Raw genomic sequence first — 16912 nt, forward strand, 5'->3', positions numbered from 1 at the left:
GCCTCGCGCGCGGCGGCGCGGCGCCAGGCGCGGCGAGGACAGCCTGCGCGCCGCGTGCCTCGAAGGACCCCGGGGAAGAGCGCGGGCCGTGCGGCAGGCGAGGAGGCGACGGGATCCGCCGCCATCCGCGCCGTTCTGCGGTAGGTGCCGCTGGGTCTCGCCCGGGGAGGCTAGGTGGGGCGCCTGCGATCCTCTCTCCGGCGCGACCGTCCCTGGGAGGGCGGCTGCGGCGCGGGTACAAGGCCGCTAGGCCGGCCCCAGCGCCCTCCCCGCCGTCGCGTTTGGCCCTGGCGCGGGATGAGCTTCTGCATTGTATCCAAGACTGCGCCGGGCCTCTCTGTGTTGCTTCTCGGGCCTGGCCCATGAACCCGCTGCCGCGGCGTTTCCTGCTCTTCATCCCGAGCGCGCTCCGAAAAGGGCGTTGGGGCCTTTCTGCCCGAGCCCCGGTCTCTTCCCTTGCAGGAACTCAAGGAGAAGAAATCCTTCGGCCTCCTGGGGCTTGCAAAGGTTCTACGAAGCCCCCAATACTTACGGGGTTCGTTGTTTAACTCTTTTTCTAGCTGGTGGGCTGAAGGGAAGCGACACCAACCGGCACCATGTTCCTGTACAACTTAACTCTTCAACGGGCCACTGGCATTAGCTATGCCATCCACGGGAACTTTTCAGGTAAACTTCTCTCTGATCGCAAGGCCACGCTCGTTCATGTATAGTTCCAAAGGAGGGAAAGCAGAAAGCAGGTATGACGTGATGCTATGAACTCTGACAACCTCCCCTGAGAAGGAGGCCATTGGCAATCAACTAGAGTTAAAACCTGGGTTGTATTTGATGGCCTGAGCGGTTAAAGTGTGGGGACCACAGCAGAAAAGGCTCTGTTACTTGGCTCGTGTTCTAAAGTTTGGTGCGGGAGGCCTCTTAGTAGGCCTTTTCAAGATATTCTTGCTGAATGGACAGATTCTGCCATGCTAGGGCAATACCTACTGTATTTTGAGTTGTTGCCTCCAGAAGCTTATTGGTAACCAAGGCAGCAACTTTAGAAGAGGCTTCACAGTGGCAGGATTGACCCAGTTTCACTACTCCATTCTGAATCAGTTGTAGCTTCCAGGTCTTCTCCAAAGGCAACCCCAAGTAATGAACATTATATGACCAAGGCATGCACCGTCACTGCTGAAGCACCCTACTGTATGTAGACTAGCAACTGGTGCACCAAAGGCAATTGGGCAAAGATGTGGGGAGCCACAGCCCGTATGTAATGATGCTACCTAGGAAGCAGATCAGCTTAGAGAAGCAGGAACCCTCAGTGGCTCTCAGTGGCTTATTTCTCAGTCATAGAAATAAAGTAAGAGGACCTACCCTAATGTATGAAGTGGTTAAAAGTAGTGACTGGAAGTTCATATTTTCAGAATTGCAGGATTCTGTTAGTACTTTATTACCTTAAGGTAGATTTAGCTTATCTAGTCTCCTCTCTGATTCACAGGGAGGACTGACTTAAGCAGTATAGCTTTTCCTTGTTTTGTGCAAATTTGCTATACAATTGATCAATTTTATTCACATTGTAATGTGAATAAAATTTATGTAGTTGGATAAAAATTATGTGAGGTTAGATGAGGTTTTGGGGAAAATTGCCTTTAGCATAAAGCAAGGGGAGCCTGCATTTCTGATTCCACCAGGGCTCCCAAATCAGTAACCACTGCTTCATGAAGAGCACAGTTTCATTCTGGTTGACTGTTGGAATTGATGCTTTTCAAATACCTATCTGTGTTCTATTACTTGGTCTGGGAAAGATTTAATCTGAGCTTATTTTGCCCCTTGACAGCTTCCCAAGTTTTAGTCAGGGCAGCATGGTATAGCTTGAGTATCATCAACATATCGATGGTGTTTTGCCTTGAACTGGGGGAGGGCTTCAAGCATGCCTTTGTTTTGATGTGGGAGACAGCTGGAGAGCCCTATGGTACCACACATTGGGGCAACCCAATCTTGTCCATTTTCGTGAGTGTAGTAAGAGTCCCACATAAAAAGATCCAGCTTCACTCGCCACGTTAGGTTTTGTCCAACTGGCATCCAGCCCAGACTGTTTTGCCTGCTAAGGAACTTACAGAATCCTCATCCTATATTTGCCTGCCTTTCCTAAAATGGTTTGGGTAAGTGAATGGGCTACAGTGTGGGAGTCTAAAGAAGTCAAGGATGGTTTGCAGCTCTTAACTGCCATTGGATTGAAGTTAATGGGGAGGCTAAGGCTTTAATCCTCCTGAATTGCTGATCGTAGCTTGCATTTTGCAGGTACTAAGCAGCAAGAAATTGTTGTTTCCCGAGGGAAAATCTTGGAATTGCTTCGTCCAGATCCAAACACCGGAAAGGTTCATACCTTGTTGACGGTAGAAGTTTTTGGCATCATTCGCTCCCTCATGGCCTTCCGATTAACTGGTGGGACCAAGGACTACATTGTGGTGGGCAGTGATTCAGGCCGCATCGTCATCCTGGAATACCAGCCTTCTAAAAATGTGTTTGAGAAAATTCATCAGGAAACCTTTGGCAAAAGCGGCTGCCGCAGAATTGTTCCAGGGCAGTACTTAGCTGTGGATCCTAAAGGGCGAGCTGTCATGATCAGTAAGTTGTATGAGAATGGCAATTGGGAAAAATGGTTAAAGAAATTGATTACAAAAGCAAATGTTGGATGATGCATGCCATTAATGTCTGGTGTCCATATCTGTGTTATTGCGCTTATGTTTGGCAATGATTTGACTGAGTTCCATGTTTTATGAATTTATGGTTTATGTTGTCTGGCCTCAGCTGGTTGTGGTTTATTCCTAAGGCTAGTATTATATTAAAATGGCCAATAAGTGTTTTGATCAGAGGTTTTAATGTTGCTTATGGGACTTGCTTGGATTTTTGAAAAGATATCAGAGGTGCTATCATAAAATTTGGGGGTATAGTGGATGGTGGTTGCAGCCAGTCAGAATTCATGGATTTCAGAGAAAGACATATTTCCTGAAAACAAGATCAAGATGTAGCTGATTTATAGAATACTAACTTTGACTCAAATGCTGCTAGGCATTTTCACAAGGTCATTTTCTGTGGAATCAGTTGAAAAACCAGCAGTTTGGCCTGAAATGATGATTAGGAATTCATGTCTCTTCTCTGAAATAAACTATGGAGACACTTGGATCCATGTCTGATCAGGTACTTGTTATAATTACTTGTTGGCTTTTAAACACATCTTGGTGACAAACAATAGATTTAGTGTATGAAGGAACACTGGCTTGAAAGAAAGAGAGAGATGTATCCAGTGGGTGACCTCAGGTTCTGCGCAGGGCACTGCTCTTCACATTTCTATGAATGACTTTGATGAGGAGATAGAAGGGATGTTCAGTTGATGTGATTCCTAAAGTTAGGTGGGGATTGATGGCATCTATGGAGACATGTTCAAAGGCCTTTTTTTAGTTTTTCAACAAAATGAAGTCCAGTTGTGAGAAATGTCGAATTCTCCTCTTAGAGGGGAGAAGTCAGATGAGTAGTGTAGTGTCCTGTGTCTCCCCAAAAACACGATGTATCCTGAAAACAAACCCTAGCCCGATTTCCACGCCTATACCTAATACAAGCCCTACCCCAAAATAAGCCCTAGTTAAGCCTCACCCATGTCAATGTACAAGGTGGGATGAGGCACAGGTGTAAGCTAGGGCAGGGGCTGGAGGTGACCCATGTGCCCTGCACCCACTTATCTTAGGAGCGCTGCAGCTAGGCCCCCCATGCCCTGACACCTGTCGTACCACTATCCGACCTCTTCTGCAGCCGCTTGCGGCCACTCGCAGCTGGATGCTGCAAGGCTCATTGTGCCAGTTGAGGCGCTCACGCGCCCCGATGGCACAACTCAACACGCAGCGTTCTGCCAAAAGCAGCTCGATTGGCATGACAAGATCCGAGCGCCAGTGTTCCAGCAGCAGCAGGGCCAGCAGGCAGAGAGGGCGAAGGCCTGTTGCAGCCGCAGGCAAGTACATGGTGGGACAGAGGATGGTGCCAGCCACTCCAGTCGGTGCTGCCGCTCCTGTCGGCCCCCACACTCACTGCCTCCTGTAGTTGGGGAAAAAAAAGATATCCCTGAAAATAAGCCCCAGTGCTTATCTCTGGGCCCAAAAGAAAATAAGACTGGGTCTTATTTTCAAGGAACTATGGTAGTTGGCTTGGCAGTAATATTTGTGAGAAAAATCTTGGTTGCTGGTAGACCATAGGTTAAGAATAATAAACCTGCAGTGTGTAGCAGCTAATTAAAATTAATTATAATTAATAGTCTCATTAATAGGATAATGTTTAGGTTATGTAAGGTCATTGTTCAGGCTGTACCTGTGGTACTGTCCAGTTTTGATTGTCACAGTATAAGAAGAATGGTGAGGAACTGGAAAGAGGGCCAAGCTGAGGAGAAGGTGGGGGCTAGATTTTATGAAGCATGGTTTAAAAAAAGTGGGGTGCATTTAGGTTAAGGAACAGGAAGGCTAAGGGGAGAGTTATTTGATCAATATAACTGATGTGGATGGCTGCCTCTTTAACCATAAAAGCTATGGGCAGCAAATGGAGTTCAAGGATAAATCATAACATTGAAACCATGATATCATTTAAAAGTAACATCTGAGAATAAAAACAAGATCATAGCAACCTACTCAGTCTTCACTAACTTCATGATCCTGATTCCTGGGCAAACAGTCAGGTTTCAAGGCTTCCCAGAAGATCAGCAGGCTTGGGGCCAATCCGAGCTCAGCTAGTAGTGTGGCAGAAAAGGCATGAAAGCACCTTATACTTAGAAGCCTGATGCGAGTCGGCTTGGCTCACGTAGGAAAGATGGAAGATGGAGAAACCAAGAAACCCTCACAATTTCCTGAACCCTGCATTCTGGCCCAGTTGCAGCTTCTGGATGCTCTTCGGAGAGTGCCGTTGCAGTGTTGTGCAGCAAAGCGTGAGTGACCCTAAGCAGGGCCGCCTTCTGTTCCAGGAAAGGGCACAATTGGTGCCCTATGTGAAGCAGGACCGAGTCCAGGAAGATCTCCAAAACCCTCCAGACCCGCTCAGTCTGTCATAGGGCAACTCCATAAAAGAGGGAATGTCGCTCAATGGGGTGGGGCTGGCAGTGAAAAGCCATGGCCCCCTCAATATTGATCTGAAGGCCTGATCCATATCCCCACTGTCTCCAGATATCAGGGCCAAATCTCTGTCTCCGCTCAGGGCAGAGATTCTTAAAACTTGATTACATTCTTAAGCTTTATGAAGTAGTCTAGGTTTGAGTTTTTTCACATCAAGTAAAGTAGCCCTAATACTTATTGAAGTACATATTGAGAAGAATGTGCTGAAGAATCAATTACATTGGGAAAGTTTATGGTTCAAAATGGTCTGTGGCTGCACACTATTCCCCCACCTACCCTGCATCCCACTTATGGCCCTAGAGGAGGGTTGAAATTTTTAGGCACTTCTGACTTTCTTAATGGAAAGTCAACTTACTATTTTCAGCTGTGCTGACTTGCAATGGAGAGAAGAAATAAGGAATAGGAAGAAGAGCTGCTACATCTGAGTAAGTATCCCAGACAAGAAGCTCCATAATTCTCATGAGGATCAAGAGAGAGAGAGAATGTGCAGAAAGCACATTCAGACTTACAGGATTGATATCAGCTGTTAAGGTTCAGGCTAGGTGAAGCTAGAGAACCAAAGTCATGAGTTCTAATAGGATTTTTATGTTAAGGTTCTAGCAGTAGAATCTTGCAAGCCTGTCCATGCTCCCCCCCTCCCTCTGCCTTCGTGAGAGCTGGGGATGGTCTGGTCTGAGACACCCACTCAGCCCAGACTTCAATTTCTTTTGCCTGACCATTGTCTCGGAAGCGGCTCTTCTTCTCATTCCTCGAAAGTTATTCCTTCTGCCCATTATGCCTTGATCGTAAGAGCAGCAGCAATGAGTCTCTTGGCAGGGCCCAAATATTTAGCCTCTGCACTAACCAGCTCTCCTTCTTCCTCTGATGGGACTGCCTTTTCTTTCAGTGCCAGATTAGCTTTGCTTCCTGTGTATGTGATACATATATATATATAGATTATTGAAATAGACCAGCTTTAAACCGTATGTTTACTGGACAAGATTTTGATGGAAAACTAAACTGATTAATTTAGTTAAAAGCAGTCTGGTGACCTCCAAGGCCCCTTCCAGCTCTGTTATTCTGCATTCTGAACTTCATATTGGAAGGGCAAGGAGACCCCAGTTGAAGTGGCACTCTGAGCCCTGCCTGTCCAGCTGGCCTGAGGAGTCTCCAGAGGCTGAGCAGGACAAGCTCTGGGCGGCTTTGACCTTGAGCCTGAGGGGCTCAGCATTTCCTCTCTTTGCCTGCAGGTGCCATTGAGAAGCAGAAACTTGTGTACATCCTGAACAGAGACGCAGCTGCTCGGCTCACCATTTCTTCCCCACTGGAAGCCCACAAGGCCAACACCTTGGTTTATCATGTGGTTGGAGTCGATGTTGGGTTTGAAAATCCCATGTTTGCTTGCCTGGAAATGGATTACGAGGTAGTATCTCTCTCAAAGGATTTCTAAAACAATGAGATTGGTGTTAGGTCAGCTTGCTGAGCTTGTTCTGAAACGGCTCCTTTCCTGGGCTTGCAACATGAGCGCATTCTTCAGCACAAGGAATGGATGTACGAGAGGTGCTCCTAGGGAGTGCAATTGTCAACCCTGTCTGTGCTTTGATTTGGCAGGGTTTTGGGTTTAGCTTGGGATTGTGGGGTGCTAGCACTGGCTTGGAAGGAGACTCTCTCAAACCCTCTCCTTCCCACCTGTTTGGTGGCGATAGCAGCTGCAGCTATTGGGAGAGTGGACAGAATGAAAATGTCAGCCTGGACCCATTTCCATGGATTTTGTGATTCTGTGCTATCTATCTCTGCTGAGGCTACTCTTGACTTACAAACATCATTTAATAACTGATCGAAGCTACAGTGGCCTTGAAAAGGATGCTTTATGTACCACAAAACACTTCTGGCCATTGTAAAATGTAAAATGTCACACACACCCCTCCCCACTGTAATCCTTCAGTGCACACATGGACCACGTTAGATGGTTTCAGTGGGATGGAGAGCTGGTGGAGTGTAAGGCTTTCAGTGTAGCTACTGCTATTGATAGCTATCTCCCACCTGAGGCCAAAATGGCCGTTCCTGAGAAGCCGTGGAAAGGAGCACCTGCACTGCAGCTCAGGGTTGTGCGAAGAGCGTTCGGCCTGATGTGGCTTCTGAGCCTGTATGGTCTGAAGTAGTGCAGTAAAGATGGGGTTGCTTCCTGAGGACGCTTGCTCTGGACACGTTGACTCAACTCTGGATGGCTGGGCTCTGCAAAGGCCTTTAGGGAAAGGGTAGGAAGCTTTGCAGGACAGATAGGAACCCTTTGATCTTGTTGAATTATGCCAGTTTTTACAGGTGATTATAAAACATCCTGAGTGTGCTTTCCACTAGACATGTCCTATTATACTTTTAAAAAGAATAAATTACTCAAATTTCACATGGGACGTAAATGGTATTTTTCCCCTTAGGAAGCTGACAATGACCCCACTGGAGAAGCTGCAGCAAACACCCAGCAGACCTTGACATTTTATGAGTTGGACTTAGGTTTGAACCATGTGGTCAGGAAATACAGCGAACCATTGGAGGAACATGGCAATTTTCTGATAACAGGTACCCTCTTTCTCAGCCCTTGTAGGGAAAAAGGCACATATAGAGAATTCATAAACCTGGAGAAAGGTTTCTCTATGTTTTGTACATGCCATAGAATCTTTAATAAAATCTTAGTAGTGTTGTTTCATCCTCTAACAAACAGATTGTGTGTATTGATCTTCTATTCTGAAAAATTAAGCAATCATTCAGAATAAAGCTGGAAGGGACCCTGGAGGTCTTCTAGTCCAATGCCCTGCTGAAGCAGGAGACCCTAAACTGTTTCAGATTCTTTTTAAAAACCTTCAGTGTTGGAGCAAGCTGTTCCACTGGTTAATTGTTCTCACAGGAAGTCTCTCCTTAATTCTAGGTTGCTTCTCTCCTGATTGGTTTCCAACCATTGTTTCTTGTTTGCCTTCTGGTGCTTTGAAAAATAAATCGACCCCCTCCTCTTTGTGGCAACCTCTCAAATACTGAAATGCTGCTATCATGTCACCCCTTGTCCTTCTTTTCTCTAGACTATCCAAACTCAAATCCTGCAACCATTCTTCATATGTTTTAGTCTCCAGGTCTTTAATCATAGTTGCTCTTCTTTGCACTTTTTCCAAAGTTGCAACAGCATTTTAAAGTCTCTTTCTTGAAAAGCTGAAAACCTGTTTCAGAAAATTCTTTTTCTGGCCTCTTAATACTTCTCTTCCTCCTTTTCACTTACACATTTCCTTGCTGTGCTTCTGGTCTCCCAGTCCTTATCATCGACCTCTAATAATGATAGGTGAACACTTGAAAGGATAGGGGCAGCCTTTTTAGTGTTTGCCATTCAATTGTTTTGCCGAAAGATTGCCACAAAGAACTTTAATAATATATGTTGCCAAAAAGAACTTCCCCTTTTTATGTAAAGAAAAAAAATAATGTTGCCAGAAATAACTTTTCCTTTTTATATAAAGAAAATAAATATGAACTTAGCTCCTTTTGTCCTTTGGCCGTGCTTATGACCGTGTTCTATAGTTCCCGGAGGCTCTGATGGTCCAAGTGGGGTACTGATTTGCTCTGAAAACTACATTACCTACAAAAACTTCGGTGACCAGCCAGATATTCGATGTCCAATTCCCAGGAGGAGGGTAAGTATCTTGTGACCTTTACTCCTCTGAAAACACCATTTCCTCAGTACCTAAAAAACCCCATCCCAATGTATTCCTAAACCTCATTTCTGCAGTCCTTGGAGGAAAAGGAGAATGGTAGGAAATAGGCAAAACATAAGGTCTCGGTGCAAGCTGTGAAATAGTTACATTTAAAAAATAAAAGCTCCAGATCTCTCCCCAAATAAGAAAAAGATATAGAAAATCTTGGCCTTGTTAATTGCATCATTGACTTCTGTCCTTTGAGTCTTTATCATGCTCATATCTCCCTGTAAGGATGAACAAGGCTTTGATAGAGGGAACATGGAAAGCTATCCATGAAGCTGTCCAGTTGGAGAACGAGGAAGAGAGCTGGTCAGAGAGCATTGTTGCATCATGCCCTTATGGAGGAGGGCTCACATCTTTTAGGGCCTCCAAAGAGAACAGAAATGTGCTCATCTTCATCAAGGACGGTTCCTTAGCCCCTTTTCCTCTAGTTGATTGCAGGCTTTTCAGCAGAAATGCAGACAGGTGCCCTTTCATGTTCTTAAACAGCTGGCTTTGGCCCTTCGAGGCCAGCCTTTCTACTTCAACCACTAACCTGGTCCTCTTGTTTCGACAGAATGACTTGGATGACCCTGAGAGAGGCATGATCTTTGTCTGCTCTGCTACCCACAAGACCAAGTCTATGTTTTTTTTCTTAGCTCAAACAGAACAGGGTGATATTTTTAAAATCACCTTGGAGACTGATGAAGATATGGTAAGTCTGAGCACATTTAGTTTGAGAAAAAAAGGCCTAAAACTACCAGGAGTGTCTCATGCAGTTTGTGCTGGTTTCAGGTCACAGAAATTCGGCTGAAGTATTTTGACACCGTCCCTGTGGCTGCAGCCATGTGCGTGCTGAAAACAGGCTTTCTCTTTGTGGCTTCTGAGTTTGGAAACCAGTAAGTAAGATCTCCAGTTTCCCTTCCAAAGCAAGAGGTGGGCCTAAACGGGGTTCTGGTTGCATTCTAGTTCCATCTTCTCCATACCTGGAGGTCCTTCAGGCGTGGGAAGGCAGTCTGCAGAGAAAGGCAACGCAGGAGCCTCACCCTTTCGTCTTGTTTGACGCGAAGCCTCTCTGGTTGCCTGTCCCTTCCTGCCCCTCTTCTGTTGCAGCTACCTCTACCAGATTGCCCACCTTGGAGATGATGACGATGAGCCCGAGTTCTCCTCTGCGATGCCACTGGAGGAGGGGGACACCTTCTTCTTCCAGCCCCGGCCCCTTAAAAACCTGGTATTGGTGGATGAGCTGGACAGTCTCTCTCCCATTTTGTCCTGCCAGGTACGTTGCTCTTCCACATGGATGGCAAATGGTGGTGCTTTTACAGGTGGTGCCGAGTTCGCTGTGGCAGGAGCTAGTAGAGCCCCAGCATAGAACAGAAGTGCAGGGCAGGCCAGCCGGGAAATTTGCTCTGGAGCTACTGCTCTCTTCCTTATTTAGGGGAGCAAATGGTTAGTTTCTGTTCATGATGAATAATGCCACATTTTATGTAATTCTGCCTGCCTGCTGCTGGCAGGCCAGCCTTTTTTTGTTAGGACTCAGGAGGTCCATAAGCTGTGCGACAGTTTAGTGTTTGGGTTTTGTCATCATGCCACAATACGCAACTCCTCCCCTTCCATTAGTAGTAATTATAAACTTCATCATTAAAATGGTAAGATACGTTTTCTTTAAAAAGGAATCACTACTTTCAAAGAAATTGCCATTTTATTTGGCAAATAAAATTGATTATTTTCCATAAATTCTTATACATAACACTACATTATAAATATTACATACCTTACAAATAATACATCAATCAAAACGTATTTGCTGTCCAAGACCAAACACAAGAAAGAGCTCAGCTCAACAATAACCATAATTTTTAATTTTAAAAAATTGTGAAAAAATCTCCAAACAGTGCAATAACAGGAAATAGAAAAAGACTTCATAAGCACCCCAAAGGGATACATTTCTATAAAAAAACCCTTCCAAATAGTACTGAACCATCAACCTGCCCCAAATTCTGGGAGAAGAGTCAGGTCTTCAATAGCTCCTGGAGGTCATCAGGATGGGAGCTATTTGGATCTTTGTGTCTCTCTGTGTGTGTATCATTTCAGAGGGAAGGAATGTGACTGAGAAGTTTTACAAATTGTGGGCAGTAATGAGCATTCCTCAGTATGCTGTATGACTTCTCTGCAGCAGTTGTTGGTTGGCTTCTGCCAATTGACGATGCTGGTCGCTCTCTGTAAATCCCTGCATGGCACAGGGCCTGAGGGGCTGCCCGGCCAGCTCAGGATTCCTTTGATTAAACAGGGCCATCTGCTCACACCTCAGAAGTGTGCCTTCTGGATGACAGATTAAATGGATGGAAAACCAAAGCTTTGCATGGAGAGCACTTGAAAAACATTGAAGGAAAATGTGATCACAACTTGACATGGGCATGGCTTAAGATGGGAACCATCAAGAAAGAATTGGACGGTTTAATAGTTGCTGCTCAAGAACAAGCACGATAGACTAATGCCATGAAAGTGAAGATACAAAAAACCACTGACAGTCCAAACTGCCGACTTTGCAATGACAAGGTTGAAACTGTTTCACATTTAATATGTGAGTGCAGCAAAATTATGCAAACTGATTACAAAGCTAGATTATGACCGAGTTGCTAAATTAATCAACTGGTCATTATGTAAAAAATACGACTTACCTGCATCCAAAAAGTCATGGGAACAAAAAGTGGAAAAAGTTGTTGAAAATGAAAAAGAGAGATCTTGTCAGACTTTCGAATATAGATTGTCATTTGGAACACAACATGCCAAATGGTTGTCGAAAACCGAAGTGTACAATGTGTTGATACTGCTGTACCAGGAGACCCCAGAGTTGAAGGAAAAAAGCTGGGGAAAAATCACGAAATATCACGACCTGGCCATCGAAACTATGCGATTATAGATGAAGCATGTCACAGTGATAGCCATCGTCATCGGGGCACGTGGTACCATGTCCAAGAATTTTACAAAATACATGAAGAAATTGCAGCTTCCTGCAATAAAACCAGCAGAACTGCAAAAAACTGCACTACTCACAGTTTAAGGTACTTGGTTGATACCTAGGATGCTGGCAGCAACCCATATCAACCATTAGTGCCAGTCAGTTACATTTGTGATACATTTTTAAATGTTCAGTTGACTGAGTTTCATGTTTAATGAATAAAAGAGATAATAGGATAACCAAGAAGATACGCTGATGCTAGCACACAATGAAGGCTTAATTAATTAATTAATGAAGCTGGCCCACAAGAAAGACCAAATGAAGAATAGAAAAGAGACACGGCAAGGCAAATTATTACATGGCCAGTGTGTACGTGTACACACACACACACACACACACACACACACACACACACACAGATTACTAGTTGAGGCCTGGCAATGACTAAGAGCAGGAAAGCTGAAGAAAGAGGCAGAGGGGCTCCTTTTAGCGGCACAAGACCAAGCCTTAGGAACAAAGGCATACAGAGCCAGAATTGAGCAGACAGCAACTGACAGCAAAGCAGCTCAAGAAACAGCCGCCCCCGTGGGTAGCTGCTACAAGGAAATGGTGCAGTGACTACAAACAATGGCATGACAAAAAAACAAGAATTGGAAGATCTCCACGAAATACCATTTGCCTGGTAGGACCACAAAATAGACAAGTCGTAGAAAATGAAAAAGTTAAAGTGCTCTGAGACTTTAGAATTCAAACAGGCCATTCAAACTCTGCCATGCAACAACACCCCAGACTTAACAATTGTCAATCGGAAAGACGAAGTCTAGATAGCGGGTGTGGTAGTACAGAGAAGAGAAGAGAAAGGACTGGGGGGTGGGGATCACAAAATACAAAGACCTGCAAACAGAAGCGGAACGTCTGTGGCAAAGGAAAGCAGTGAGACTACCAAGCACCTTGGGAGCAACCCCCAAACCCCTGGAGCACCATCAAGATGGATGAAATTGCCACCAGTCAATTCTAACAAGCAGCTTTCCTTGGGACAGTTAAACCACAGCTGCCTATCCCAGGTCCTTGGGAAAGACTCGGTAGAGGGACAAGAAGGTTAAATCCAGTCTGAACATCTGACTTTGCAACCAGCCGTTATTGCAGGGGGGGCACTGAAGGAGGGGAGTGCCTGGGAGAAGAGGGGTCTCTGCAAGGGCCAGGAGCCTCAGTGGGGGTGTGCCAGGCCAGGGTCCTTGGGCAAGATGCTCCACGAAGGGCCCTCTCACTTCACTCTGAGAGGCAATAAGGCGGGGGGCTGGAGGAAATGGGTGTCTGGAGCAGGCCAGGAATATATGGGCATAACCTCTGGACAAGGTTCAAGGTGCTTGTAAAACATGAGGCTTGGGAGAAAATCATTTTTATACCCATGGCCGTGAGTGACAGGAAACTTGCTTTGGCCTTTATTTAGGTGAGCGAGCAAAGTATAACAAGCACTTCCTGGGGGCAAGTGCTGTGATCTGTTTAAAGTTAGGGTGCCAGACAGATGGCCTGGGGATAGTGATACTTTACAGTTAAATCCTGCTGTTTGTTCCTCGTTATACTGCTAAATTCTCCAGGTTTAAGTCTCTGTCTAGGTTCCCGTCCCATCAGACGGGGACAGCCTGCTTTGGGAGAGAAACAGAAACAGACCTCAGATGGCTGGCTTGGTTTCTTATTGCCGTTTTTGGGATTTCTGTGCAGATTGCTGATCTTGCAAACGAAGATACCCCTCAGCTGTATGTGGCGTGCGGAAGGGGCCCTCGTTCGTCTCTGAGGGTCCTGAGACACGGCCTCGAGGTAAGGAGCCTCTGGATGAGTGTGGAGCCCCACCTGACGGACTGAGCCCAACGTTGAGAATGGTTTCATTGCTTTAGTTTGTGCTGACGACCGAAGGGCTGTGTTTCTTCCCTCCGTGTTTTTGTGGTTTTGTTCTCTCTGGGAAACAGGCTTTTGATGATCCCTATTGGGCTACAAGGCAGGACCAGTTCTGGGGGGTGGGGAGGGGGGGTGGCTGTCCCTGCTTGGGATCTTGGAGAGCTGCTGCCAGTCAGATTGAAGCACCTAAAGGCCTGGGAGTCCCCATTCCTTCCTGTAAAGGAGTAAAACAGACCAACCCTCCTTTCTCTTGTTAAGATGTCTGATAAAAATGCAACCCCCCCCCCCAAAAGCTATTTTTTCCCTACTTTTTTCTTTTCAAAGTTTTTTTTGTATGTCTGGGATTTAGCTGTATAAAAAGGAAGGAGGGCTTGCAACATCCTGATTCTGTTGTGTTTGCGATTGGCCTCTAAGGCCATTTCATTTTCACAAATCTTCTGCATCTAAATTATCGTCCTGTATCATGCTAGGTGTCTGAAATGGCGGTCTCAGAGTTGCCCGGTAATCCTAATGCCGTGTGGACAGTGAGGAGACACATTGAAGGTAGGAAGAGTTCTCGTGTGTGGAGAGAACTGGGAAGGAGCATGGCTCAGATTGAGGCATCTGGGCACGGCTGGTCTGCCCACAACTCACGGTGGGGGTGCAGTGTCAGGCGGTCCTAATGCGAGGCACCCACCGCTTGCAGCCTTTTGGGTAATCGGTGATCGTCACAAGATGGGTGGGTGTAACGTGCCTCCTGAAGCTCCCGTGTCCTGGTGATATAGCATTATCTGGACCATGGGGCGATTTCTGGGGCCCTCTTAGTCATTTCCCCTCCCTCCTCAGCTTCTGTGGTCCTGCCCTGCTCTCCCTGGCACTTAACTTGGAACCAATTCGCATGGCTCTAGGTATTTATCACTGTATTCACCCATTCATCGATCAGGGCCAAGAACCAGGGCTGCTTGGCCAGACTGCATGGTCTGCTACAAGGGCAGCTCCTGAATTTTTTTTTTTTTTTTTTTGCTCCTCTTAATAGACTGTGACGGGTTGTGTGCTAAACTTTTTGTCTCAAAGCATTTTGAATGCCTCTAGTTGTGACCATAATATACCTCAGGGCTTCATCTTGTGCCCTCTTGCTATTCAAATGATGCTGCTGGGTAGATTGCCTAGTGGGAGGAGGCTGGAAAACCAGGATCTTGATAAAGCCCAATTCTGCCCTCTTTTTCTGTTGCAGTCCAAGGTGATTGTTCAATGGGACATTAGCCTGTGGTGTTCAGTTAATCAAAACTGAAAATCAGTACAAACAAGATTGAAGTACTCCTAGTTGGTTGCAAGTTAGACAATAGGAGGTTAAATTACAGGGGATACGCACTCCCCCTAAAATTGTAGTTTGGTGACTTCCTAGAATCTGAATGTCCACCAGAGTTGGGGAATGGCCAGACTTTGTCTTCATAGCTGGTGTTAGTACATCAAATGCAGATGCCAGGCCTCGATTGTATCCTGTTTGGGTTACTGTGGTATGTTTCCGTGGGGCTGTGTTTGAGCACATTTGGAACTTTAAAGCTATACTGTGGAGTGCTGCCGTGGGATTGTTGATGGGGACTACGTGTCTCCCTTGAACAGCAACCACTCCTGCCAGTCTGTTTCTAGTTGAAAGAGCTGGCCACAAAGCAAGATGAAAGTTTGGGCCAGGCTGGTGCCGGTCCTTCTGCTCTGCTACCTGTGGAAATCTCTTGGCTGGGCTCCCTTGAGAGGAGCTTGCTATGAAGGGGGGCGGTCAGCTAGCTCAGGGGTATTTTATCTTTCAAATAGGTCATTTAAGTGATGATTCAGAGGGTGGAAAGTTGTTTTATGTGGTATATGCCTGGATGTTTTTGCAGTGTCATATGTAATAAGGCTGCATAAATAGCAGAAGTAGGTCTGTAGAAAATGTTTAAGAGCTTTGAGGATTGCTGGATGGTGACAGGCTGAATTTAGTGTAGATAGGTGAAGTATAAACAACAAGGACCAGGGAAAAAGCTATAACATACCGGCCTGCCCCAGCAAGAGGTTGGCACTGGACTTATTGTTGTTTTCATTGCTTTCAGGAAATGTTAGCATTGTGGGTGGTGAGTGCATTGCATGTGCCTTCTAGATCAGTTGGGGAGTGCCATGTGGCGGCTGCTCACCATTTCAGACCAAGCAGCTGCAGAGCAAGGAAGAGCCAATTTAGGCGGCCAGTTGTGGTACCTGAAGAAAAGTGGATGGAACCAGCTGGGTGTAGTTAGCTGCTGGGAGAGCATCAGAGGAAGATCAGTAGCTAGCATGGAGGAGAGCCAGGAGGAGAGAGAGGAATGTGGGTGTGCAATTGACAAAGAGCAGCAGGTGGCTCATAAAGCAGGCAGACGAAGGGAGCACTGGTGCGCAGGGAGGAAGCCTTCCCTGCTGAAGTGCAAGAGCAGGCCAGGCGAAGGTACCTCAACCCTGCTTGCTGGAGGGGAGGGGAGCTGTGTAGCAAGCTGAGCGGGAGAAGGGCTAGGCGTATATTGAGATGAGAAGGTGACGTTGGGTGGGATGGCTGGGTGGATTAAGAGCATGCAGGATATGTGGGTTTAATGAGATGAACTGGACTGAGGAAGCATCATGCCTGATTCCAAGTCACTCACATGCTGATAGCCTGATGAGAATCGTGGACTGTGTAGTGCCTGCCACCCCCCCCGGCTTCCGCCCCGCCCTCTGCCAGGGTTTTCCAGACAGATTCAGAGGTAGGGCAGCCAGGACACACACAGCATTACGTAGTTTGGGCAGTCGTGTTCTTTGACTGTCCTCCTGGGATTAAGGTGACGCCTGTTCCAGAAATTGCCAGTTGGGAGTGCCGGCATGTGAAATGGGGCTGCAGAGAGAAGCTTTATCTCTGCTGGCTGCCCAGGTACCTGGCAGTGCCCCTTCCTCAGTGCATAACTTGGTCTTGTGGGGGGTGGGGGTGGAGTCTAAGGTTTTATTGTCTGGGGTGGCAGCAACTTCCATGAGCGAGGGGAATGTTGGTTGGTTTGTGACTCCATTGTGAATATGATCTTGTTCATGAGTTGTGACTGTTAAACCATGTATGTGAGCCCACTCTTGAACTGGTTTTTATTTTACAGCAAAGGAGATATTATCTGAATATGGAAGGTCCTGACAGCTGTCATTTCCAATAGATCACTTTCTGACCATACAGTAAATCACGGCCACTCCAAATCTCTTCTTAGGACAGAGGACGACCTCTTAAGGCATCTGAG

At 46.2% G+C, this 16912-nt stretch overlaps 1 protein-coding gene and 1 non-coding gene across 2 annotated transcripts in view; both read left to right on the top strand.

The window, feature by feature from the left end:
* Positions 1-6: 6 nt before the first annotated feature.
* The window catches only part of SF3B3 (splicing factor 3b subunit 3), a 39290-nt gene continuing 22384 nt past the window's right edge, over positions 7-16912 (top strand). Inside the window, exons 1-11 of the mRNA XM_087971885.1 lie at positions 7-140; positions 561-666; positions 2278-2604; positions 6356-6528; positions 7541-7682; positions 8664-8776; positions 9396-9533; positions 9614-9717; positions 9932-10097; positions 13503-13598; positions 14147-14219. Of these exons, the coding sequence (XP_087828011.1) occupies positions 597-666; positions 2278-2604; positions 6356-6528; positions 7541-7682; positions 8664-8776; positions 9396-9533; positions 9614-9717; positions 9932-10097; positions 13503-13598; positions 14147-14219 (1402 nt within the window). The 5' untranslated portion in view covers positions 7-140; positions 561-596. The remainder of the gene's footprint in view (positions 141-560; positions 667-2277; positions 2605-6355; positions 6529-7540; positions 7683-8663; positions 8777-9395; positions 9534-9613; positions 9718-9931; positions 10098-13502; positions 13599-14146; positions 14220-16912) is intronic.
* On the top strand, positions 3099-3181 carry LOC113423001 (small nucleolar RNA SNORD111). Its single transcript, XR_003372324.1, has one exon. It is a non-coding gene; the product is annotated as a small nucleolar RNA SNORD111 (small nucleolar RNA).

This window comes from Notechis scutatus, chromosome 9 (genome assembly GCF_049901735.1).
Source record: "Notechis scutatus isolate UNSWTSFEM ecotype Mainland chromosome 9, rNotScu1.2, whole genome shotgun sequence".
NCBI lineage: Eukaryota > Metazoa > Chordata > Lepidosauria > Squamata > Elapidae > Notechis > Notechis scutatus.